The sequence below is a fragment of the Suncus etruscus genome, chromosome 7, assembly GCF_024139225.1.
Source record: "Suncus etruscus isolate mSunEtr1 chromosome 7, mSunEtr1.pri.cur, whole genome shotgun sequence".
Classification (NCBI taxonomy): Eukaryota; Metazoa; Chordata; class Mammalia; order Eulipotyphla; family Soricidae; genus Suncus; species Suncus etruscus.
In genome coordinates, this window is record NC_064854.1 from 70,265,744 (window position 1) to 70,293,429 (window position 27,686).

General features: G+C 36.6%; 1 protein-coding gene and 1 non-coding gene across 2 annotated transcripts in view; one reads left to right on the plus strand and one right to left on the minus strand.

Annotated features, from left to right (window-relative positions):
• Positions 1–27,686, minus strand: part of FAM135A (family with sequence similarity 135 member A) — a 140,784-nt gene that overhangs the window by 76,239 nt on the left and 36,859 nt on the right. Inside the window, exons 5-11 of the mRNA XM_049776769.1 lie at positions 24,546–24,625; positions 14,601–14,740; positions 14,434–14,504; positions 12,845–13,018; positions 11,461–11,587; positions 10,505–10,658; positions 314–363 (exon numbers count right to left, since the gene is read on the minus strand). Of these exons, the coding sequence (XP_049632726.1) occupies positions 314–363; positions 10,505–10,658; positions 11,461–11,587; positions 12,845–13,018; positions 14,434–14,504; positions 14,601–14,740; positions 24,546–24,625 (796 nt within the window). The remainder of the gene's footprint in view (positions 1–313; positions 364–10,504; positions 10,659–11,460; positions 11,588–12,844; positions 13,019–14,433; positions 14,505–14,600; positions 14,741–24,545; positions 24,626–27,686) is intronic.
• Positions 6,023–6,129, plus strand: LOC126015135 (U6 spliceosomal RNA). Its single transcript, XR_007498029.1, has one exon. It is a non-coding gene; the product is annotated as a U6 spliceosomal RNA (small nuclear RNA).

A 27,686-nucleotide genomic window follows, 5' to 3' on the forward strand; every position in this document is an offset into this window, starting at 1 on the left:
TTCCGCTCAGAATACAAATACATAAAAAATGGTAACAGGGAAATTATTTTGTCCAAATACTCTTAGTGATGAAAAAATGTATGATTTTGATAGCTAAATATGATTTTCACTTACATGTAGAATACGCACTTTATAAATTTGTTGAAGTCAAATGTGTGAACTGAGTTGCAGTTATACAAATTTATCACATATCTATGCATCTCTCTTTTGTATCTATGCATCTTAAGGATAACTTAAGTTTTCTTAGAAAAAATATAGTACAGGAAACAAATCACTTGATAGTGTGAATTACAAAAAAAAAAAATCCAAGTACCTTAACATCTTCACAAAGTTCAGTAAGTCGAGCTTCTATATCCATTTCCTCTGAAAGGAGTAAAGATTAATTAAAGAAAATATTTCAATGTTAAATCTGAAAAGTTTTTGAAATGATATAAATAACATTTTAAAAAATTATGAATTTGAAATACCTCAATTATATTCAATGGACTAAAATTCAATATAATATATATTCATAAATATTTAATCATATATACTATAATTATTAAAATATGTTTTGATTATTAAACAGTGTTTTAGTCTTTTAATGGGCTAAAATTGTTAAATACTGGATAACATACCTAAAGAAACATATATGCAAATGTGTCACAGAAAAAGATAAAATTTTGGAAGGGGGGTTGTTTGGGTCATACCAGTGTGTACTTAGGAGTTACTCTTAGTTCTATTGTTTGATGGTCTAGCCCCTAAGCACAGCTCAGGAGACCCTGTGGTGCCATGTATCAAACCAAAGTTTCATATATGCAAGGCTGTTTTCTACCATTGAGCCACATCCCTATCCCCAAAACTAAAACATTAATACATTTCATAGGAGTCATGTGCTATGAATTCCAATAAAACGTAGTATTTGTGACATAAGAGTACATGTATATCTAATTACAAGTTATACCTAAATATCAATTCAAATTCATTTTTATAATAGAAACAGAAAATATACCTAAAATATAGGTTATTTAATAAAGAGGAATGACAAAATTCTTTTCAACAGTATAATATAGTAGATAACTTTCTAAAATAATCCATCATAATCTTGGTGCTGAAAGTTTAGCTGTTCCTTCTTACACAAAGGCAATAATTTTTTTTAAATTTTGTCCTTGGGTCACACCCGGCAGTGGTGAGGAGTTAGTCCTGGCTCTGCGCCCAGAAATCACTCCTGGCAGGTTTGGAGGAACCATACGGGATGCTGAGGATGAACCCAGGCCTGTCCCTGGCAGGCCGAATGCAAGGCAAATGCAAACCGCTGTGCTATCACTCTGGCTCTAACAAGAATATTTTCTATAGACATCCCTAAACTTATGTATCAGTCTACTATCTTATAGACTGAACATTATGACTTGATAAAAATATGATGAGCATTATTTATACCCATACAAAAATACAACCCATGCTAAGATGAGAGCAACATTGGTAATTAAATCCAGTAGAACAAATATTTGTATTTTAAAATATAAATAAAATTAATTTAGATAATACATAACAAGAATTAGATCACAAATTTGCTCAACTAATAACGAAAGAATCCACTGAGTCTTCACAAGTCAGACAAATCAGTGGTCTTCTTTTTTATTTTTTGGGCCACACCATGTGACGCTCAGGGGTTACTCCTGGCTATGTGCTCAGAAATTACTCCTGGCTTGAGGGAACATACGGGACACTGGAGGATCAAACCGAGGTCCTTCCTAGGTCAGTCATGTGCAAGGCACACGCCCTACTGCTTGCGCCACTGCTCCGGCCCTGAATCAATGGTTTTAAGCTTTCCAAAAATAAAAAATAGCAGGTTCTGTACTAAAACAGTAATTTCCAAATACAAACATCTATTTTCATATTTTCCATATCCTTTTCCTGCCATAAAAGTTTAAATATTCTACCTGTGTATTTTAGATTAAAATAAACTATTTGATGTTTTAAAATACTCTCAGAATCTTTATGTAATAAAAATTTAATGAATAATTGGGTATATTTATATTGAATATTGAGAACTATTTTCATGCTTGAAAGTAAAACAACTTTAAGATCTTTGCATTCATATTATTATTATTATTGTTATTGTTATTATTATTATTATTATTATTTGTTTTTGTTTTTTTGGTCACATCCAGCAGCGTTCAGGGGTTTACTCCTAGCTCTGTGCTCAGAAGTGGCATCTGACAGGCTCGGGGGACCGTATGGAATGCTGGGATCCGAAACACTTTCCATCCTGGATCGGCAAATGCCCTACTGCTGTGCTATCTCTCCAGCCCAGCATTCATATAATATTTAAAATTTTTTTCCAGTGGCACACTAAAAAATCTGCAACCATAAAGCTTTTTTTTTTTTTTTGGTTTTTGGGCCACACCTGGCGGTGCTCAGGGGTTACTCCTGGCTGTCTGCTCAGAAATAGCTCCTGGCAGGCACGGGGGACCATATGGGACACCGGGATTCGAACCAACCACCTCTGGTCCTGGATTGGCTGCTTGCAAGGCAAACGCTGCTGTGCTATCTCTCCGGGCCCCCATAAGGCATTTTTTAAAATGACCACACTATTCCTTTTTTACTTGTACCTTATAAATCTATATTTTACTATATGCCCATATAGTAAAAAATTTTTTCCAGTGGCACTCTAAAAAATCTGCAACCATAAAGCATTCATCACTGTGTTCTGTGTTTTGTCTAAGCAAAAGCAGTGCAATAATAAATGTGCATTTATACTTATTTTTATTTACTAATACCCTACTGCTATGATACATAATTTTCACAAAACGAAGTGGCCAGGCAGATCTATCTGCCACTTATTCATTCAACAAATATAGCTCAGAAATGCTAATACTATGTTAAGTATAAAATAATTTCAATAAAATTTAATTACTATTATGCTTCAATTTTTCATTAAGCTTTCTCCAAAAAACTAAAACTAGGTCTTTCTTGTTTTTTTTTTGTTTGTTTGTTTTGTTTTTGGGCCACACCCGGTAAAGCTCTGGGGTTACTCCTGGCTATACGCTCAGAAGTTGCTCCTGGCTTGGGGGACCATATGGGACACCGGGGGATCGAACCGCGGTCCGTCCAAGGCTAGCGCAGGCAAGGCAGGCACCTTACCTCTAGCGCCACCGCCCGGCCCCTAAAACTAGGTCTTTATCTATACTTTACATGTATACAGCATTCTACAAAATTATTTACAATGTCCACATATATGTTGACAAGATGTTATAATAGTTTAAATGACAAGGACATTTTTAACTGCTAACAGGATTTTACTCTTAAATTTTGATAAATCTTTTATTTTATATTTTTGGTTTTTGGGCGACATCTAGCAGTGCTCAGGGGTTACTCCTGGCTCTGTCAGGAATCACCCGACAAGCTCAGGTGATCATATGGGATACCGGATTCGAACCGGTGTCTGTCCTGTGTTGGCCATGTGTAAGGCAAACACCCTGCTGCTGTGCTATAGCTCTGGCCCCCAATCTTTGATTTTATTTTTCCTGATAAGGAAATTAGTTTCTCTTAAAGTTTTTAGTGAAGACTGACCCAAATGCAAAAACTTCTGAGTTAGCTCTTATCTAAGAAAAACAGAGAACACATTTAGCATCTTAATTTCCCTTTGTAATACTTCTGATACTGGAAACAAAACCCAATTTCTTTTATTCATATGGCTTTTCAAAATTTTCAAAATGCCATTGTGACTCATCACAAAGTAAAAGCTTTCAAAATAATATAGAATTAAGTATTGTTGCTATTATAAAAATGTCTAAGATATAGAGCTAAATATGTAATAAAAATGAGGTCAGAATATTTTCTTAATGATTGACACCTAGATAATGTTGATTTGTTACTATTTTGCTTTTTAAATACAGAGGAATAAAAAAATAATTGTAAGCTGACTGAAGAAACAAAACCAGGTACTGAAAAAGTTTTTAAATCACATTATTATTAGTCCTATCCAAAGATAAACTTATTCTGAATAAGTTTAAAGCAATAACATTAAACCTATAAATTATGGCAATATTGGTGTTCAAATTTCTTTGTAGAAACTCTAAAAATAATTTGAAAAAAAAGACATAAAAAACCTTGCATTATTTAGTTTTAAATTAAAACAATAATACATAAAATTATGTCATTAAATAATAAAAGCAAATGCAAATCACAATATTCGACACTAATTTGAAACAAAATTTTATAGTATTTAAAGGGATTATTAACTTATATGTAAACATACCTAGATAGGTGTCTTTCTGTGTTCGTGGCTGTTTTCTTCTGAGAAGGCGCTCATAAAGGACCTGCATATTGGCCTTGGCTAGTTATAGGGATTGTACATAGCACTAGTTACTATATTCCTTTTATGACAAATTTACTAGAATTTTTTAACTTGTTAATAATAAACTTAATATTGATCTGAAAGTGCAAGTAGATTAGAGCACTAAAGCAGAATCTGTGTTAGATTATTAGAATTACAAATGATGTACATTCCATTTTTATTAATTAATTCTTTTTATCTATTTAATGACATCTTAACATATCATCATCCAATATTATTGTTTTAAATTTTTAGAATTTAAGAGATAGGTTATCTCAGAGCTTAACTAAGCAAATGTTTACATTTACAAGTGTATATACTGGGGCCCAGAAAAGTTAAATGGGTTGCTACAGTTTAAATTTCATAGGCATTTTCAGTAAGAGCTCCTTGCACCAAATGAAAAAACTACATCATCAAAACAATGTACATCATTCATCTAGGAGAAAAGGAAAAGTCAAAAGCAGAAAGGAATTCGAAGTATTGCTTTATTATATAAAGTTCAAGATCATTTCAAATGTAATGGATTTTAAGATTTTTAAATACATATTTAGACTATTCAAGAAAATTGCTAAATAACAAATATTGATTCTCTAATCAAAAATTATTTTATATTCACGTATTAAAACTAGTTAATATGGTAAAATCTAGTTATGTGTTTTATGGAAATAATCCCTTGTCTAAATTTTAATTTTACAATGATAAAAACAAATTTTGGAGATTTTTTTTTTGTCTGTTTTGGGGCCACACCTGGCAGTATCCAGGAGTTACTCCTGGCTCTGTACTTAGGAACCACTCCTGGAGGACTAAGGACATCATATGGGATAACAGATCAGCTATGTGCAAGGAAAATGCCCTACCCTATCTGCTGTGGTATCTGTTGTTCCAGCCACAAATGTAGTTTATTTTGAATAGTTAATAGTACTTCTAAATATTTTCCTAGATTTATCAAAAAAATATCTGTAATAAATATGAAACATAAATAGTAGTGAAAAGTTTAATACTGGAAAACAAATATTACAAATGTTTTTTATGAAAAAAAATCTCTAGAAATTGTTCTAAATTATGTGTTGAAACTTATGTAATTTAAGTTAACAATAAAAGCTATACTGTGCTACTTCATTCTTATTCAGAAAAAATACTTTGAAAAATACCTGCATTTGCCTTAGAATTCTATTTCTGAAAAAATATTTTATGCAAATAATTTGAAACATAGCTGACATTCATTTAGTAACTAATTCTTATAGGGCTCTTTTAATTATTATACATCATATTCTATATTATATATATTACTGTTTGACATCTATAATCCCCAAATAACAAGTCATCTTTAATTGTGAAATATTAAAAATCTTAAAATGAATAAATTATCATTGTCAAAGTTAGATTAATAAATGAATTAATAAAATGTGAATACAATCAAAGCTATCCGAAACAGACTTGTCTTTGAAAAAAAATGCTTGTCTAACCTTTAGTTACACGTTTTACCAATAAGCACTTCCTTTTAGTATATGTGCTGCCGAAGCGAGCACAATAAGCACTTCCTTTTAAAGAAAGATTTTTTTCCTACATTAAAATGTGATTCAAGTATATTTTTTCATTTGCAAATATTAAGTTAAATCTATTTAAAAATTACAGGCAAGTCAATTTCTTGCAGTTATAGACCATCTCATATATAGATCTCTTATTAAAAATACAAGCAGCATGCTGGTTTCAGCAGCACATATACTAAAATTGGAATGATACAGAGAAGATTAGCATGGCCCCTGTGCAAGGATGACATGCAAATTCATGAAGCGTTCCATATTTTTTTCTGTTAAAAAAATACAATCTTGCAGGTTTCTCCTGCCAATCTTAATAGCTAAATAAATTAGATATAAAAATAAGAGAAATCAGAGCTCTGTAAAAAGATACTCAAATTTCCCCTTAGTGCATTGCTAAATTTTTTTTTTTTTTCGATTTTTGGGCCACACCCGGTAATGCTCAGGGGTTACTCCTGGCTATGTGCTCAGAAGTTGCTCCTGGCTTGGGGGACCATATGGGACACCGGGGGATCGAACCGCGGTCCGTCCAAGGCTAGCGCAGGCAAGGCAGGCACCTTACCTTTAGCGCCACCGCCCGGCCCCGCATTGCTAAATATTTAAAACAAAAAGTGCTCTTGAAAAGTCTAAGTAAATAAAACCATTCTGATTTTCAAATGTTCTCAACCTTCCTTCCTGACACATATCTGATTCCACTCATTTTCTAAACACTTGAAGAATTTTTTCCAGCTTTATGTTCACTTTGTGCTCATACTTTTAAAGTTGCTAAACTACAGGAAAAGTTACAAATATATATTCTTCAGAACTCTGACAAAATAATGCCTCCTTAAATTCTACTATGGCATTGAAATGATCCACATTGTCTTTTAGAGATACCATTAAATACAACTACTAAACCCTATCTCTATTTTTTTTCTTTTTTTTTGTTTTTGTTTTTGTTTTGGGTCACACTCAGGTATTATTCTTGGCTCTAAGCTCAGGGATCATTCCTGATGGGCTCAAGCGACAGTATGAAGTGCCAGGGATCAAACCTAGGTCAGATACATGCAGGGCAAATGCCCTTACCCCCATTGCTCTGGCTCCATCATATCACTACCTTAATAACACTTTTTTCAGGAAGATGATGTAGGATACTTGTTAATGTGTAATTTAACATTCCTGTGGAAATGTGAAAATTTGTAATATAAATTTTCTAAGAAAATAAATTTCAGTTCCAAAGAACCAAGTTAAAACATACTTAGGACATAATTTTTCATCAATGTGCCTAAGCAACAGCATAAATTAACTTTATGCTAAAAACAGTTATTTAATTTAAAAATAAAGTATTTTCCTTGAGAAAGTAGCCTCCTAAGGAACTTTTCTGAGGGAAACATAAAAATTTTAAGTACATAATTTAGTGGGTTGGGGAGAGATGGGCCACACCTGGAAATGACTTAGAGCTTATTCCTGGGTCAGGAAATATTTCTGGTGGTTCTGAGAGGCCATGTAGTGCTAGGGATTGAATCAGGGTCTGTCACATGCAAGGTAAGTGCATTACTCCCTGTATTACCTTTTCAGTACCATAGTAGAGTTGTTAAAAAGTCAGGAAAAGTAAACTTTCACCCCTCCCTCCGTACTCCAGGGGGGAAGGTACATGGGGAGGAGGGTGGGCAGACATCTGGCTTCCGGTTTCTTCTTTGATTCTGGAGACTAGCTCTTGCCAGGTATGGGGTTTGGGGAGGCCCTATACCGGAGCCCTTCTCCCTGGCCTGGGTAGTGTTGGGAGGCTTGGCAGGCCCCCAGCCATCCTTTTCTTTTTCCCCTGACTCCAGGCCTTCCCTGGGTGCCAGCTCAGATGGACAGAAGTGGGTTCAGGTGGACTCTTAGTGGTCCTCAGGCTTTCCCCCATCCCTCCGTACTCCAGGGGGGAGGTGCATGGGGAGGAGGGCGGGCAGACATCTGGCCTCCGGTTTCCTCTTTGATTCTGGAGACCAGCTTTTGCCAGGTATGGGGTTTGGGGAGGCCTCATACCGGAGCCCTTCCCCCTGGCCTGGGGAGTGCTGGGAGGCTTGGCAGGCCCCACAGCCATCCTTGTCTTTTCCCCCTGACTCCAGGCCTTCCCTGGGTGCCAGCTCAGATGGCCAGAAGGGGGTTCAGGTGGACTCTTAGTGGTCCTCAGGCTTCCCCCCTCCCTCCGTATTCCAGGGGGGAGGTGCATGGGGAGGAGGGCGGGCAGACATCTGGCCTCCGGTTTCCTCTTTGATTCTGGAGACCAGCTTTTGCCAGGTATGGGGTTTGGGGAGGCCTCATACCGGAGCCCTTCCCCCTGGCCTGGGGAGTGCTGGGAGGCTTGGCAGGCCCCACAGCCATCCTTGTCTTTTCCCCCTGACTCCAGGCCTTCCCTGGGTGCCAGCTCAGATGGCCAGAAGGGGGTTCAGGTGGACTCTTAGTGGTCCTCAGGCTTCCCCCCTCCCTCCGTATTCCAGGGGGGAGGTGCATGGGGAGGAGGGCGGGCAGACATCTGGCTTCCGGTTTCCTCCTTGATTCTGGAGACCAGCTCTTGCCAGATTTGGGGTTTGGGGAGGCCCCATACCGGAGCCCTTCTCCCTAGCCTGGGGAGTGCTGGGAGGCTTGGCAGGCCCCCAGCCATCTTTGTCTGTTTCACCTGACTCCAGGCCTTCTCTGGGTGCCAGCTCAGATGGCCAGAAGTGGGTTCAGGTGGACTCTTAGTGGTCCTCAGGCTTCCCCCTACCTCTCCCTACACTAATGGGAATGCATTTTGGGAGGAGGGTGGGCCGTTCTAGCACTGGTTTATATTGGGACAGTCACTGGAATTTTTTTCTCCTTGTTTTCCTATTGATAGTATTGTATGCATATATTTTATATATCCATAACATCCATCTTGTATTGTGACCTTGATACTGCCCTACAAATTTCATTTCTAATATTTTACTGCCTCAGTCCCAACCCTTATTTCCCCCCATCTTCTCATGTAGGTGCGGCTCATGACATGAAGCTCACCACATAGAATGATAAGTGCAGTTAGAAAAATAACTACACTGAAAACTATCATAACAATGTGAATGAATGAGGGAAAAAGAAAGCCTGTCTTGAGTACAGGTGTGGGTGGGGTGGGGAGGAGGGAGATTCGGGAAATTGGTGGTGGGAATCCTGCACTGGTGAAGGGGGGGGGTGTTCTTTACATGACTGTAATCATACAACTACAAATATATTTTTAATCATGGTGTTTAAATAAAGATAATTTATAAAACAATAAATTAAAAAAAGAAAAAAAAGAAAAAGTAATCTAAAGGTTCTATACTACTATATTTTTACAAGAATACATGAATAAAAACAGCACATAATCATATTTTCTTATTATTGGAATATTTTTTCATATATTGGATTTTTTAAGCAAGTAGTGTAAAAAGCCAATTGAGTGTTATGTTTCTAGTTATGTAAAATAAAGTGTAAATGAATTGACTGAATATACTGAATAGAGTATTAATCAAACACAACTGAGTAGTGGAATACCCCCAAAAATCTCAGTCATCTTTAAATAAGGGGGCCGGAGAGACAGCACAGTGGGTAGGCCCATTGTCTTGCAAAATAGCCAGCCCAGGTTCTATCCCTGGCATCCCATATGGTCTTGAGCCTTCTAGGAGTGATTTCTGAGTTTCCGAGTTGCTGAGTGTGGCCCCCAAACAAAAACAAACAAAATAAAAAATTTAAAAAAATTAAAAAAATGAAAAAATAAAACTGATTTTTGGTTTTTGGGTCACACCCAGAAGCACTCAGGGGTTACTCCTCTGCTCCGCACTCAGAAATCGCCCCTGGCAGGCTTGGGGAACCATATGGGATACCAGGAATCGAACCACCATCTGGCAGCATGCAAGGCAAACGCCCTATTGCTATGCTATCTCTCCAGCCTGATTTAAAAAAGTTTTTTGTTTTCGTTTGTTTCAGTTTGTTTTTTGGTTTTTGGGTCACACCTGGTGGTACTCAGGGTTACTCCTGGCTCTCCCATCAGAAATCATTCTTAGCAGGCATTGGCGACCATATAGGATGCCGGGATTCAAACCATTGTCTGTCCTGAGTTGACTGTGTGCAACGCCCTACCTCTATGCTATTTCTCTTAAATGTTAAGACTGACTGAAAAAAAAAAATGTAAGTAATATTTAACTTTATATATTAATTATAATTAAGCCCGAGAGGGAGTCAATATTTTTAAACATTTTACACTTGATCTCAGCCAAAAGGCCCAGAAGCGATCAGATTAAAATTTTTGAACAAATAAAATGTATGTATATAAATGTTCTAATATTTCGAAGTATGAATGACTAATTTATTTCCTATAATTCTATAATAATTACATTTACTTTCTAGTATGCTTTGAGGTTGAATTTTAAAAGCAGTAGTATATTGACATATGGCTTAAGAAATTACCAAAAGATATTTCAAACACAGAACCAAGAAGTTATTTTTCAAAGATACTTTTTAAGTGCAAAAAGGAATTATTAAATGTTAAAAAAGATGGAAGTGGAAAGAAAGAAAAGTGAAGCATATAATACAGATTTGGTAGAAAAAAATTGCAAAGCTTAAACAACTAGCATCTAAACAGAATGACTTAAAAAAAGTAGGATAGATCTGACTACTTTTAACATACCCAGTTCTAGTTTCTGACAAGAAGGAATCTCTTCTGTTACCGTAATGAAGTAGCTGTGCAATCCCTTGAAGGCTAGTAGCAATGTGGCACAAAGTGTATAATGAAAATGATAGGCATGGTGTAGGAAAGAGTCGGCAATGATGAAGCTGCACCCCTAAATAAAAAATTAATTTGGGATTAGAGTGTTAATAGTAACAATAAAAAAAATCTAAAAATATTATACTATACTTGAAACAGAAAAAACCCTTAGTATTTATTAGTTATTTTAAAAATATAATACAGTGATATCTCAGAGAATTGTTATTGATCACACAAATAATATAAACAAAAAATGTGCTTTTTCAGTTATAGATGATGTCTAAATCAAGGAAAATAAACTATGATCTAAAAAATCTGAGGGTCAAATTTCATTTGGGTTCTTTATTAGCACAGTACCTTCCTTTAGGGAAATCATGTATAGTAAGTATCCTAATACAACTGAAAACTGCAACTCTGGGAACTGTTCTTTTTACACTTTAGACTGATTTGACTAGGGAGCAAGATGTGAAAAGAACAAGTTTAAAAAAACAACTAGCTATTAAGGATTTTAGTTTTCTTTCCTTCTATTTTTGGGGGTGGACGGTGCACAAGGAGGTAACTAGCCATACTGGAAGTGCTCAGGGACTACTCCTAGCTCTAAGCTCGGGTATTATTCTGGCAATAGCTAGGCAACCAAATGCCGTGTCTGGGATTGAACCACAGAAAGCTGCATGTAAGTCAATTGCCTTAACCTCTGTACAATTTCTCCAGTGAGTTTTTATAATACAGAAATAAAACCAGCCAATTTGTTATGGTCATAGTTAACTGTATTTGTATATTATTAAGTTCAAATTATTAAGAAACATCACATTTATAAATAGAACAAACACTTCATTTGCTAAGAGGAATAACAATTTATAAATACGTTCAGTTCTTACATCTGGTGATAACTGTTTCGTGTAGTTAATACCAAACACCACACTTTCAAGAGTAGGAATCACAGAATCTTTGTTTTGTGCTGGTGCATTTCTATTTAACCATGTAGTCTTCAGAGGTCGAGGAAAGCTGAAGAAGTAAGCATTACATTGTTGTCATTACAGTATATGAATGCTAAGTCAAACATTACAAAAAAGAAATCTTGTAAGAATAAAAGACAAGGATTTTGCAAAGTTTTCTAATTTTGTAACTTAATTTGAATTAGTATAAAGACAAAAATATAAAAAGCAAGCCTAAATGTTTATTATTTCTCCACGGTTTCTCAGGGGACCTCAAAAAATTCTAAAGATAAAATGTAGAAGGATTCAGAGAAGCTCAATGACAAATAAAGATTAAACTTTAATTTAGAAATAAAGACCTGTCAGAACTATTTGCCAGATTTATAGACAATTAAATATAGACATTATTTTAGAAATAAAGGGCTAAGAGTTGTAAGTAATACAGAAAAATTACTAACTCTACTTGTGTTTCTATTATTAATTTTTGATTTTTGATTAGACTTGGTATAATACTCAGTGGATTACTCCTCGTTTTATGCTCCAGATCACACCTATCAGTGCTCAGGTGACCAGGTGGGACAGAAAATCAAAACCAGGTCTCCTGTACACAAAGTATAGTCTCAGGTTGTTGAGCTCTGCTCTAGCCCCTTGCTACTATGTAAAAACAAAATTTAAATTCTCTCAAACTACTCATTAAAAGATTAAGAACTCCAACAAGGTGACTTTTATAAGTGCTTCAAAGCACTATTTCAATCACTGGTGTCAAGGATTGTTGTCAATGTTGACATTGCATTTACTAGACCAGGGACTTAAAAGCAAAGTTCTTCACTAATTCTGATGATTTAAAAAAAAAATCACGTGCAAATTTGATACGAAATATGAGCCAATTTATAATGGGCGCATCTGGACTATGTGGTAAAAGGGAAGAGATGGAAAGTAAAAAAAAATTGTCATAAGTTGGGGCCGGAGAGATAGCATGGAGGTAAGGCGTTTGCCTTTCATGCAGGAGGTCATCGGTTCGAATCCTGGCGCCCCATATGGTCCCCTGTGCCTGCCAGGAGCAATTTCTGAGCCTGGAGCCAGGAATAACCCCTGAGCACTGCCAGGTGTGACCCAAAAACCAAAAAAAAAAAAAAAATTGTCATAAGCAGAGCAGTTTTCATTTGCAAAATAAATTTGCTTTTAGAAAATAAACATGTATTTTCTAACAAAGAAAAAAGTTGCATTTAAAATTATTCACTATTTCTATTATCTTTACTATAGTAAATTTTTCAATATAGAAATATAGGATATTAATTTATAGGACAGAGCTATTAGTTAAATTTACCTTATTAGTGGCTGGTGTAGTGCAACCAATGATGCATGTACTGTAACAGACACAACAGAAAGGTGGAAATAATCAAACATAACATTAACGTGATGATGAAGGCCTCGATGGAGGCTAAAGTGCAGTTTCAATATGCGGCTACTTATTAGTTGCAAGGCGTTCAGATCATCTGCCCTATAAAAAGCAATACATTTGTATAAGGTATGCAGTACAGAGTATATGCCATTATTTTATCACTTAAATGATCAAAACATTTAGGTACCGAATTATTTAATTTTAAACTTATAATGAGAATAAATTTTAATAATAAAATGGTAGCACACTGATTATCAGAATGTGAAATTTAACAATAGAAGAATAAATACCCTAAGTATACTTTTCTATAAGTCCATTGGAATGTTTCCTCACTGAAGTCCCTAAACAATTAGTCTTTTGTATTTTAATTAATTTATTCATCTATTGTTTCTTGGTAATCAATCCTGGTGTTGCTCAGAATTTACTTCTGGCTCTGCACTAAAGGGTTCACTCCTTTTAGTGTTCAGAGAGAGAATGGGGTGTAGGAGATGAAACCCAGGTTGGCTAAATGCAAGGCAAATTCCCTACCCACTGTACTATCTCTCATGTCCATACAATTTTTTTAATTGCATGCATGCTGGACAATATGTTCATAAATTCTAAATATCTTTACTGTACAAAATTTTGTTTTTATTTATTTACTATTTATTTTGGGGGGTTGGGGCCATACCCAGGGGCACTCAGAAATCCCTCCTGACAGGCTTGAGGGACATATGGGATGCCAGGGATCAAACCCAGATTGGCCATGAGCAAGGCAAATGCCCTACCCACTGTGCTATCAACTCTAGCTCCCCAAATTTTGTTTTTAAATGTTATACTAAATAAAACAAGCAAGCTATCAGTTAATATATTACTATAACTATTTAGCCTATTATTTGGTTATCGCTTACAAAAATCTGAAACAGATGGTGAAATAGTACATTGGTTAGGACACTTAATTTGAACATAGCCAAACAGATTTGCTCCCTGGCACCACATAAGGTCCCCTTATGTCCCCTTAGTAGTAATCCCTGAATACAGAACCAGGAAAAAATCCTGAAGTGGAAAATAAAGCTGGATTTGGCCCCCTGCCCAGCCCCCCCCCCAAAAAAAAAAAAGGCAAAATATTTGAAACACTGCCATAAAAATGATATCTCAAAACAAATATACCTACTATTAAAATTTTTTAATTGAAACACCATGATACAGAAAAAAGTAGTTGATGATTGGGTTTTAGTCATACAATGCTCTAATACCCAGCTCCTTCATGAGTAGTCATTTCCTGCCCCCAACAATCCCTTTCTGTTCACCCATTTATCCCTCAGCCTGTCTCTAAGGCAAAACATCTTTCTCTCTCTCCTTTGGCTAATGAAAGCTCATGGAATGAGAATAGACAAAAATAAAATGATCTATTCTCATATTTTCCAAGAAGATTTAAGTAACTCAAAAATGAAGGGATACATTAGATTCTAAGAAAATGAGAATCTAAGTAATGAATTACTGAAGATTTTCAATTATTTGATTAGCCTACTTACGAATAATCTCCATCTGTGAAATGTAGGTCCAAACATAACAAAAAGTTTATTTCCTCAAGGGTTTCTTCAATCTACAGAGTAAAAGAAGTTTTTTTAAAAATAGAAAGTTAAAAACAGGATTTGAGACTTTAAGAAACACTTCTGAAAATATATGTAGAAATTCTCACCTTTTTTTCATCCAATAACATTTTAACTTTGAAGATCATAACATCATTTAAAATAACTTCCTCATTTTTATACAGAATTTGAAATGTTTTACTGCAAATCAGAGAATCATGAATTGAAGCTGGAAAAGCTAAAGTCATACCTAAGAGGTGAGATATGGGATTAACAGGTTAAACACAAACTATAAGATTAATTAATAATAGCTGTACTTTAAGACAATATATATTGTCAATTTCCAAAAGTTTATTACTTTCCATGATAACCATTATAAAGTATAAAACTTACTATCAGAAGGTAGATATTTTAAGAATGAAGAATTGATTGAAATACTACACAAGAAAGCAATATCATTTCCCATAGCTGCACAGTAAACAAATTAGTGGTCTTTGTGTTGGTTGCTGGGAGGTTACCTCCAAATTCTTGGAAAAAAGAATTTGGCTGGCTATTGTCAAGGCTTCCTGGGAGGAGATCTCAATCCTTGGAATTTCCTAGTGACTGGTAAATTCACTATTTATGAGGGCCCTGATAACTCATGCTGATAAGGTGACTCAAGGTGGGGGGGTGGGCCTCACCTTAGCTAAAGAGAGGACTCAGGATGGGTGCTGGTCACAACACTAAAACCAACCATGTGACTAGAGAGTTGGGGTTTTAGTCACATGATACAAGCATATATCAAGGTTGTAAACAGCCATCTGGGAAATATTTCAATCTCACCTATGTAATGAACCTATGGATACTGAAGCCTAGGTGAAATTTTCTATTTATTATTATCTATTTATTTCTAATTATTATTTATTATTAAATTTTTCTATGTATTGTAGACTGTAGAGTATTCCATTTCCTGTAGGGCATTGCATCCTGATTCCATTGGGGATGGGGTAAGGGAAGAATTAAATATTTGGTGCTTTTAGTTTTACATATTAGTAGTCAGTAGTCAGGATCCAGTAAGCAGAGGAACCAGTAAGTAGGAGACTTTCTAGTGTTCTGTCAGTTGCTTTAGTGAACAGTTGAAACTACTGGAGTAATAATATTTGATTCCCCCGGCATCCAATACGGTCCCTCAAGCCAGGAGCGATTTCTGAGTGCATAGCCCAGGAGTAAACCCCCTGAGCGTCACCAGGTATGGGTGAACCCTCCTCCCCATCAACCTACTTATAATATGGGCAGAGATGGTGCCAGAGAGATGGCATGGAGGTAGGGCATTTGCCTTGCATGCAGAAGGATTGTGGTTCGAATCCCGGCATCCCATATGGTCCCCAAGCCTGCCTGGAGCGATTTCTGAGTGTAGAGCCAGGGAGGAACACCTGAGCGCTGCAGGTGTGACTCAAAACAACAATAACAACAACAAAAGGGCAGATATGAGGCCAGAGAGGTAAGGCATCTGCCTGGAGTAACCCCTGAGCATCACCAGGTGTGGCTCCCCACCCCTCCAAAAAAAACAAACAAAGGCAGATAATCTAAAAAGACACTTTTTTCAAATACATCAAAAAGCTGGTAATAGGCACCTGAATACATGAGAAAAAGTACATTATACATCTTTATCCATCATTTCTTAACTATACTATAAAATAAGTCTGCAATAACATGGAATATACCTTTTAATCTAAAATTTTATTTTTCTTTGGATAAATAGCTAGCAGTGAAATTGCAAATCACATGATAGCTGAAATTAAATATTGTGTGCGGTACTAAATATGGAATACCTCCATAGAAACAAGTACTTTACCACTGAGCTACATCACCCATTCTTTTGAAATTTTTTTATAATTAATTTTTATTTTGACCAATTACAAATCTTTCACAGTAATATTTTAGGTACATAGTGATATTAAATCAGGGGCATTGCCACCACCAGTGTTGTCCTCCCTCCACCACTATTCCCAGCATGCATCCCATATCCTTCTCCTTTGACCCCTGCGCTGCTTGCTAGTGTAAGTGGTCCCCTTTGTGTCTAGCTTGTTTTAGATTGGGTTTTGATTCTGTTGTCGCTGACTTTGGATTTGGTGTTTAAGTATGATCATTTTTTATTTCTAGTCAATGTTCATACACCTGTTTGATGTATACACCTCCATTATTTCCCTCTCAATTTGTGAGGCAGAACAAAATGGTTCAAACAAACAATAAAACACATGCCGACACAGAGGCAGGCAGGAGAGAGGGTAAGTGGGAGGGAAAGTCATTGATGGCAAAAAATCTGCACATTGTTTAAAGTAATTTAACAAAATGACTCTCCCAGTACCTTTTTAAAATTTGAAGTTTTTTTTTTTATTTTTGGTTTTTGGGTCACATCTGGCGACACTCGAGTTACCCAGGCTCTGTACTCAGAAACCGTCCCTGGCAGGCTCAGGAGACCATATGGGATATACCAGGAATCAAACCACAATCTGTCCTGGGTTGGCCGAGTGCAAGGCAAAGGCCCTATGCTGTGCTATCTCTCCCGCTCTGAAAATGTGATGTTTTTTATTTTTATTTTTTTTAATTTTTATTTTGATCATATTGGCTTACATATCTTTCACAGTATTTTAGGTACATATTAACATTGAATCAGGGGAATACCCATCACCAAATTTGTCCTCCTCCCATCCCCGTTCCCTTCCTGCAACCCATAACAGCCACCATCACCCCCGGGCTGCTAGAATAGGTGGTCCCCTTTTTGTCTAGCTTACTGTTAGCGATCATATCTGTTTGGTCCTGGTACCCTCCTTTGTTTCCCCCTCTATTTGAGAGGCAGAGCTAGATCATTCAAGTTATGTGGTTTTGTTTGAAGGAAAGAAAAGCAATAGAATGGGGTAAATAAATAAAAGAAAAATCAAATAAGCTAAAAATGGGCGGAGTCCTTCTAGAGGCTTTCAACCTCAGTTTGAGAGAGGACATGAAAAAGGTAACTGAAGCACCACTACAATACAGAAATACAAATTAAATATCCAGTGAGCACTACAGCAATAGAGACAAGCACCACACAGTGCTGTTTTTTATTTATTTATATTTTATATATTTTTTGGTTTTTGGGTCACACCCGGCGGTGCTCAGGGGTTACTCCTGGCTGTCTGCTCAGAAATAGCTCCTGGCAGACACGGAGGACCATATGGGACACCGGGATTCGAACCAACCACCTTAGGTTCTGGATTGGCTGCTTGCAAGGCAAGCACCGCTGTGCTATCTCTCGGGGCCCACAGTGCTGTTTTTTAAAGAGAATTATTAGCTTCTATTACTGCTTTTCAACCTTGAACTTTGGACCTGTGTTGATCCTGACTAGATGTGTCTCTTGTAGGCAGCAGATAATATTCCCGATTCATCCTATCATTCTGTCTCTTGATTCATGAATTCTAGTCATTGAAAATGAATAAAATATCATTTTGTAAGTTATGAATGCTTCTGAAGTTTACTTTTTAAAAATTCAACACTACTTACAAACCTAGTTCCAAGGCTTCTGTGAACTAAGCTGTTGTATGTCCAGTAAACTTTTTATCAGTTCTTCAAATCTCAATTTGGCCCTGAAGTTTTGATACCACTACTTCACATCAGAGTATGTAGCTGGATAGATACTCTGGATAAAGTGTTCATTTTTTATTTTTGGGCCACCCAGCAGTGCTCAAGGTTTAATTATAGTTCTTGCTCAGGGATCACTTCTGGAAGAGCTTGGGAGACCATGTGTGATACAAGGGATTAAACTAGGTTTATCTGTGTGTAAAGTAACTTACCCCTATATTAGCCCTTAGCCTTACTGAGCAATTTTTTTATATATATATTTTTTTCTGATTATGAAGAATAGACTGTGGGGTGCTTGACTAATGCAGTGCAGGGAGATCAAACTCAAGACATCAGGTAAGTGGCAAGCACAGAGGTCATTGAGCACACTAATTTTCTGACAGTTTCTGACACTCATGCTATCAGAGTAAACTCTATTAAATAATAGTTCTGAAATTTAGTATTAACCAGCATTTTAATAACTATATTATGCTAAACATAATTCTAAATCTTCAAATTCCTAGGAAAAGATTTTAATTCAAAAATTGACACTGAACTATCCTCAAACTAGCTTTAGCTGGGGCTGGAGTGGTGGCACAAGTGGTAAGGCATCTGCCTTGCCTGTGCTAACCTAGGACAGACTGCAGTTTGATCCTCCGGCATCCCATATGGTTTGCCAAGCCAGGAGTAATTTCTGAGCTCATAGCTAGGAGTTACCCCTGGGCGTCACTGGGTGTGGCCCAAAACAATATAAAAAAACAAAAACAAAAAACCCAAAACTTGTTTTATGTTTTGAAAAGTATGTAACTTTCTAGAATTCACTAACCATTTTATTTCCTAATTATAATTATTTTCAAAAGTAGTGCCTATAAAAATTATGTTAGAAACACCAGTTATGGCTAAACATTTTAAGGCTGGTGTTTCTTTTCCATTATGTTGCCTTTGGACGACCTCTGCTACCTTGCTATATATATTTTTAAGTCCCACATATGAGAAAGAACTTTTCTTCTGACTTCACTCAACATGATATCCTATAGTTCATCCATATTGCTGCAAATTGCATGATTTTGTTCTTTCTTAACTGCATAGAATTCTATTGCGTATATATAATACAACTTCTTGATCCATTTGTCTATAATTGGGCATTTGGTTGTTTCCATATAATCCAAAGCAACTAACTGGAGAGGAGGAGGGGATTTGTAGGGGGGCTATGGTTCCTTGGGAGTGGGAGAGGGTATACTGGTGTTATAATTATGCATATAAGAAACCATTATTAGTACCATTATTATGTGTAAACCACATAATCTCAATGATGAAACTTTCCCCCCAAAATAGCTGGTGTCAGACCCGGAGAGATTGCACAGCGGCGTTTGCCTTGCTGGCAGCCGATCCAGGACCAAAGGTGGTTGGCTCAAATCTCAGTGTCCCATATGGTCCCCCGTGCCTGCCAGGAGATATTTCTGAGCAGACAGCCAGGAGTAACCCCTGAGCACTGCCGGGTGTGGCCCAAAAACCCAAAAAAAAAAAAAAAATAGCTGGTGTCTCTCAAGAGTATGCATAAATAACAGGCATAAGTTGTCTATTTTATATCTTTCCTATACTGTTTTCAGGTTGTTTCCTAATTAAAGTGATTATTCCTCCAAATTGCAGATAAAAAATAATCTCAGGATAAGGTCTAGAGGAAAAACTCTTGTGAATATTCCTTTGGCATTAACAAAGATGCATTCATAAAAATTGGAGGGGCCAGAGAAACAGTGCAGAGGGTAGGGTGTTTGCCTTGTACATAGTCAACTAAGGTTCAATTCCTGCAACCTCAAATAGTCCCAACAAGTCCCACCAGGAGTTATCTCTGAGCCAGGAGTAAGCCCTGAGCACTGTGGGGCATGGCTCCACTATCAAAAAAAAAAAAAAAAAAAAATTAAGGGAACAGAGCATCCCACAAGGGGTCACATCAAGAAAATTCACTGGAAAAAACAGTCATCACCACAAGGAGACGCAACTCTTTGGAAGCAAAAATGCATGCTTCCTTTGGTAGACAATGGGCAGATGCAGATATTGAAAAAAAATGGGGCTACTAAGTCCAGAAAACCAGTACTGAACAGAAAAATGCCAACCTAGGGCAGGAGGGCACTGAAAATAAAGAACTATAAAATACCAACAGCTTTATTCTAATGCCAAATCAAAAAACACCAGGGTTGGTGTTATTCCAAACACTGGGAACTCACATCAAGAGCTGGGAGTAGCCAGAAAAGGTGAGTCAACACCAAAAGGAGGATTGTTGTCTGGGCTCTACCCCAAAGGAATTTTCCCCAGCTCTACCAGATAGTCCCAACCTGATAATACTCTGAGGAGTAGGTGTCATGGGGCTTGTTACACCCACTAAAAGGTACAATCACATATGGCACCAAAGGGAGCAGCCATTGGTGAGGTGAGTCCCATATAGCAAAGTCCCACCCAGTCAAGCCAGTCAAGCCAGCCCTGAGAGGCTCAGTCTTGGCTCTGCCACCATAAAAGCATAGACTCATTGCCACCCTGCTAAACCCCAACCTTCAAGTTCCAATTGTGGCACAATCTGATAGGCTTGTGACTCCAGGTAGTTCAGAACCAAGGTAACACTGCCAAAGTGGGCAGAGACTTAAGCACTGGACTTAATCTCCAAACCAATTGCAAAGACATCAAGTACATGGGACAACTGAGCATAAAGGGTCCAAAAAGGTACCATTTTGTGCCTATGCCCACTTTGTGAGAATCTTAGAACTGGCATTAACCACCATAGATAGAGGTGCTTTCCCTCAGGCCACAGTTTGGAACAATTATTTTGAGATTACTATAAGAGGCATGTAGCAGGCACCTGGAGTTAAGTCCCACACATAAGGGAAGGGTTCACAGAAGCCATCCCACACTGGTATAAACACAAAAATTCCTTCCAAAGGGGCAGTAAGAAAGGCACCTGTGTTGCATCCAGAGGACCTGGATTCAACCCCAGTACATCATAGGGTCCCAAAAGCAGGACACTTGTGTTGCACCTAAAGGACCTGGATCCAAACCCCAGTACACCATAATTATCCCTGAGTACAACAAGCCAGGAAAAAGTCCTGACCACTGCTAGATGTCACCCAAAACCCAAAATAAACAAAAAAGCTTGACTTGTATCTCACATTATATGTGAAAATTAACTCAAAATAGATTAAGACCCTGAAATCAGAGAAGGTTATTAAATACTTGAGAAAATACAGGCAGAAACCACAAGAAAATGGATTTCAAAGATACCTTCAATTATTTGATTTCACTGTCAAAGATAATAAAAACCAAACCAAATAGGATTACATTAAAAGGTTTTACATAGGGCCGAAGAGATAGGACAGCAATAGGGTATTTCCCTTGCATTTGCTGCTAATTTGGGATGGACCCAGGTTTAATCCCTCCCATCCCATATGCTCCCCCAATTCTGCCAGGAGCAACTTTTTTTTTTTATTAATATCTTTATTTATGGGGCCAGAGAGATAGCACAGTGGTGTTTGCCTTGCAAGCAGCCGATCCAGGACCTAAGGTGGTTGGTTCGAATCCCGGCGTCCCACATGGTCCCCCATGCCTGCCAGGAGCTATTTCTGAGCAGATAGTCAGGAGTAACCCCTGAGCATGGCCGGGTGTGGCCCAAAAACCAAAACCAAAAACAAAATTAATATCTTTATTTAAACACCTAGATTACAAATCATTGTGTTTGGGTTTCAGTCATGTAGAGAATACCCCCCTTCACCAGTGCAACATTCCCATCACCAATGTCCCAAATCTCCCTCCTCCCCACTCCACCCCCACAGGCTTTCTGCTTCCCTCATTCATTCACATTCTTAGGAACAACTTCTGAGCGCAGAACCAGGAGTAATCCCTGAGTGCCATGGTGTGGCCCAAATCCTCCCCTGCCACAGCATACATAAACTTTTAGGGGAGCTCAGCCCACCAGATATATCCTGATTTTCCTGGTGGGGAGAACTGAAATAACCCCCACGGGGTTCCTCAAAAGGCCCACTGTAGACGCCTTTTTCCCCTCCGTGGATAGTTGAGAAATTTCCGAAGAGATGGTTGGCATTACATTTTTAGTCATTATTTGGCTATCTTTCCTTTGTAAATCTCAGGCAAAATTGTGGCCTCAATCAAATAATTTGGCTCAGAAATTCCAGCATCAAAGATTACTAAGAGAATGCCTTTTCCTGGGTAATATTTAACGTTTAAAACTTAGGACAATGTTTTTTCTTTTTTTCAAATATGTCCTTGTAGCTGCAGTCTCTGGGTATCAAGGGTGAATGCAGATCCTGGGCTACTGACTCTGCTCAGAAAATAGGGAAACTGGGCCCGGAGAGATAGCACAGTGGCATTTGCCTTGCAAGCAGCCGATCCAGGACCAAAGGTGGTTGGTTCGAATCCTGGTGTCCCATATGGTCCTGCGTGCCTGCCAGGAGCTATTTCTGAGCAGACAGCCAGGAGTCACCCCTGAGCAACACCGGGTGTGGCCCAAAAACCAAAAAAAAAAAAAAAAAGAAAAGAAAAAGAAAATAGGGAAACACATTTTAGGGGATTTGGCTCCTTCCTTTACTTGACCCCTAAAACAATAGAGCCCAGCCTAGTGAAGATCAAGTTCCTAGATATTTCCTACTTCCTTCTAATCCTGATTTTGCATTTGAAGTAAGCTTGCAAAGAGCTGCCTTGATTTGTAACCTTCTCCTTTGTAATTTAGAATTTTTACAGTCACACCCATAGCTTAGGTATTGTTAACAAAACTGTTGTACTTTGCTTTGTAATTATAATTATTCTTCTCTACACCTATGGCTAGTTTCACCCCTATAAATCCCCTTGCTCAAAAAATTAAACTTGTCGCACTCCTGCCAGAAGATGTGTTGACCCCACATACTCTGTGTGTGGCTTCAATATTTCATATTTCATATTTTGCCGCCTGTGCAACCCACTCTCCCTAAAGTAGATTCACCGAAATCTCACTGATGGCTGTACAACAGAAGCTGCCTACAGCATTCTCCCCTCCCCAAATAAAAAAGCTTTGCATAGCAAAAAAAATCTGGGCTAAAAAAAAAGCCTATTGAATATACAGCAAATAATATATACAGCCACCACCCAAGATATCTAAACACAGAACACAAAAAGTGTTAATCCCATGAAAAAACAAAGAGAAGATAAACACTTCTACAAAAAAGATACATAAAAATGTGCTTGCCAGTAAGCAAATAAAAAGTTGTTCATCATCACTTATTACCAGAGAAATATAAATTAAATGACATTATTATTTTAAACCAGTGAGACTTGCATTTAACAAAAAGATAAAAAGTAGCCAATACTGGTAGGGATGTGGTAAAGAAGGAGCCTGCCCTCATTACTAATGGAAATGTCATCTGGTTCAGCCTCTGTGGAAAAGTATGAAAATTTCTCAAGGAAGAAGAGAGCATTCATGTGACTCAATGCTTGACCTTCTTGGCATTTATCTCCCAAACACAAAAGCTTTAATTAGAAAAGATGTATATGCAATTATGTTCACTGTAGTGCTCAATACAATAACCAGGATATTGAAACAACCCATCTGCCAAATGACGGTTGAATAAATATATAAACACACACCTGTGCACTTGTAAGAAAAAAATAAAATTTTGCAATTTGCTGCAACTTAAATGAAACTTGTAGGGTATTAAATTAAGCAAAGTAAGTCAGATGGAGACGGACAAATATGAGATGATCTCAATCATCTATGGTATAAAGAGAAACAAGGAAATAAACAGTACAGAATAATCACAAATTCTTGATCTTGGTTTACAAAACACAAGATTGCCAAGTAATGGGAGAAGATGAAAGGATGGTGGCAGGGGAATGAAGAAATGAACTATAAACTATTAGTAAAATAAAGATAGAGGGGAGGTTTTGGGCACTGGTGATAATTACTGTACTGAGGTACAGTAACTATACCAATATCAACACTTGATCTTAGCCAAAAGGCCAAAAAGCAATATATAGCAATATCAAAACAATTAACAAGATTGTGATCAACTTACTTGAGTTAATTATTATTTTAAAAAATGTATATTATCAAACAATACATTACAAAACTCTACCAGAGAACCAGTGATATAATTTGGTAGACTGGAGTGCATACTTTGCATGCAAGAAGCGAGAGTTCCGGTCATGTATCCCAGAAGTAACCTTCGAAAAACCTGGAAACTGTCATGTGTGGCACCAGAACAAAAACAGAATCACCAAAAGACTAATATTTCATCTGCTCATCATAAGAAACCTATGATGATGTGATACCTATAATCAAGTTTTTTTTGAGGATTCAAATATATTTCTCATAAGAAAATTACAACTGTGCTCTTTAATATCTTGCATTTATAACCGAATAAAATAACTTAATAATAATATATGTATTCACTAATATTTATTAATAATATTGCTTCAAATTTTGAAAATTTTCCTTCACTTACCTGTTGCATGTAACAAATTAGCTTCTACTCTGTGGGGAATTCTAGGTGGAATTTTCATAGATGCACGAATCTGGTAAAAACTAAAAACAAAATAGAAGCCATTTCAACAATAACCAGAATCTGGAAACAACCCAGATGCCCAACAACAGATGAGTGGCTAAAGAAACTGTTGTACATATACACAACTGAATACTATGCAGCTGTCAGAAAAAAAATAGAAGTCATGATATTTTCATATACATGGATGGACATGGAAACTATTACGCTTAGTGAAATAAGTCAGAGGGAGATAGACATAGAATAGTCTCATTCATCTAAGGGTTTTAAGAAAAATAAAAGGCATTATTGTAGTAATACATAGAGACAATAGAGATGAGGGCTAGAAGGTACAGCCAAGGATATGAAGCTTAACACAAAGAGTGGGGAGTTCAGTTAGAGAAGTAACTACACTGACAAATACCATAACAATGGTAGTGAATGAGAGAAATAGAATGCCTGCCTCTTTTTTTTTTTTCAAATAATGTCTTTATTTAAACACCATGATTACAAGCATGTCTGTAGTTGGGTTTCAGTCATAAAAAGAACACCCTCCCTTCACTAGTGCAACATTCCCACCACCAATGTCTCCACACCCCGACTGTTAGTATAGTTATTTCTCTAACTGCACTCACCACTTTTTACCATACGTTTCATATCATGACCCGGTCCTTCCAGCCCTCATATCTCTATTGTCTCTGGGCATTATTACAATGTCTTTTTTCTTAAAACCCATGGATGAGAGAGACTATTCTGTGTTTATCTCTTTCTCTCTCTCTTATTTCATTCAGCATGATAGTTTCCATGTCCATCCAGGAAAATTTCATGACTTCATCTCTCCTGACAGCTGAGAATGCTTGTCTTGAATACAGGCAAGGGTGGGGGAGTAGGGAGATGGAGGGCACTGGTAGTGGGAACATTGCACTGGTGAAGGGGGAGTGTTCTTTTTCTATATATATATAACTAAAACCCAACTACAAATATAGTTGCAATCATGGTGCTTAAAGATATTTATTAGAAAGTCATTTCAAAACATTTTAACCTATGCAGAAAGTCATTTCAAAACATTTTAATCTATGCAATGTCTCAATTACCATATATAAATATGCATTAAAACATGAAGTTTATTTTAATGCCAATCGTCCAATATTGGTGGAGAATAACACTATCAGGCTCACAGATCAAATACTAAAATGACATTAATCTAAAAAAGAAACCGTCAGGTATAAAGATGAGAGAATCAAGGCATTTCTGACACATGAAGAATGTTATAGAAACTAGAAAATTAAGGTATCAAAGAGTTCTGTTGCTTAATTTGGTTTATTTTTATAAGATAAATATTATTCTTAGAAAATTAAGGGTTAACTATAAATGGCTTTAAAAACTGATATCAAAAAGTGCTGAAGAAATTGGGCCTGATACAAGAATAAATTACTTTTGATTCCATACTATTAAAGTATATATCTATTTTATATACAAATCCATTTTCAATGCTGATTTATTAATGTACTTTTACTTGATTACTCTAAATTTATATTAAATATTTCAACTCTATTAGTTATATATAAAATACATGAATTAAAAACACTTTATTTTATTGACTACCAGGTGCCATGACTGGTAGTACTCAGGGAACTATATATGGTGTTAATGACTGAACAAGGGTTGGCCTCAGGCACTGCAAGTGCCTTAATCCATATATTCATTCTCTCTTTCTTTCCAAATCCAAACTTTTTAGTACATTTTTTTCTTTAATATCACTTACTGAAAGTTTGTTAGGTAATATAAGTGATATATTTGGAAGTGTACACACATATATACACACAGAATTGCTATAATTTAAATTTACATTAAAACCAACAGTAAGTATAGATGCATACTGAGTAGTTGACTAGCATGCTTACTTTTCTGTAATAATTTCCTACACATTAAATTCAATCTTTAAATAATACTAAGATTATAAGCTATTATTCTTTATTTCCAGGTGAATGAAACCTCAGGGTGTAGCTAGGGATGTGATTAAGTGGTTGGGTGTCTTTTCTGAAGGTTGAAGCCACACTAAAAAAATTAGCATTGGGGTAAACTTTTAAAATATTAAAAATATTAAATTACATTTTAAAATATTACTTTATAGTATTGATATACAAATTACTGCAGCTCAAGCCACACCAACAACATGAACTAACACCAGTGTCCCTATGTCACCTCCAGTGTGGTTTTCTCAATGACCTCTATTGTTTACAGTGTTATATCAAATGCATATTTATTGTTCAATACTGTATATTATTTTGTTTTATATATATTTTACATATGAGTGAGACCATCTGAAATTTGTTTTCTCTGTGACATTGTGGAACATTATATTTTCACTCAACATTATATCCTCCCATTCCATCTGAATTGCACAAAACTACATTTAATCATTTCTTGTAGCTGCATAGTATTCCACTATAACAATATACCACAAATATACCTCTGTTTTTTTATCCATTCATATGTTATTGGAAATTTGGGTTATTTTAATATCTTGGTTACAGTAGTACTAAGTCCTGTAGTGAGCAAAGTAATGAATATATCTTTCAAATTAATGAATCTATGTTTTGGGATTAGATGCCAAGAAGCAAAAAAGGATTCTATCAGAGTTCTTTTGAGAAATCTCCTTACTTCCTCCCATAGAGACTGAACCAGATAACATTTCCACCGAACTGCCAGCACTAGTTGTTTCCCATCTTTTTGATATGTGCCATTTTCACCTATGTGAGATGTTTTCTCATTGTTTTGATTTGCTCAGTCCCTAATCTTCACTTAGGGATACTCCTGGCAGCACCAGGGGACCATATGTGGTGCTGAGGATCAAAACTTAATTGCGAACATGCAAAGAAAGCACCATATCACTGTACTATCTTTCCAGTCTGGTTTTCTATATTTTTCACAATTAATTTGATTTTGTATTATTTATACTTAATTTTATATTTGTAGTACTTATGTTTTATTGGTATGTTGAAAGTCAGTTTTAGTTGATTGCTGAAATAATAATTTTTTTCATTTTTTGGCTCTTTTGGGCCATATCCAGCTGTTCTCAGGACTTATTCCTGGCTCCGACAG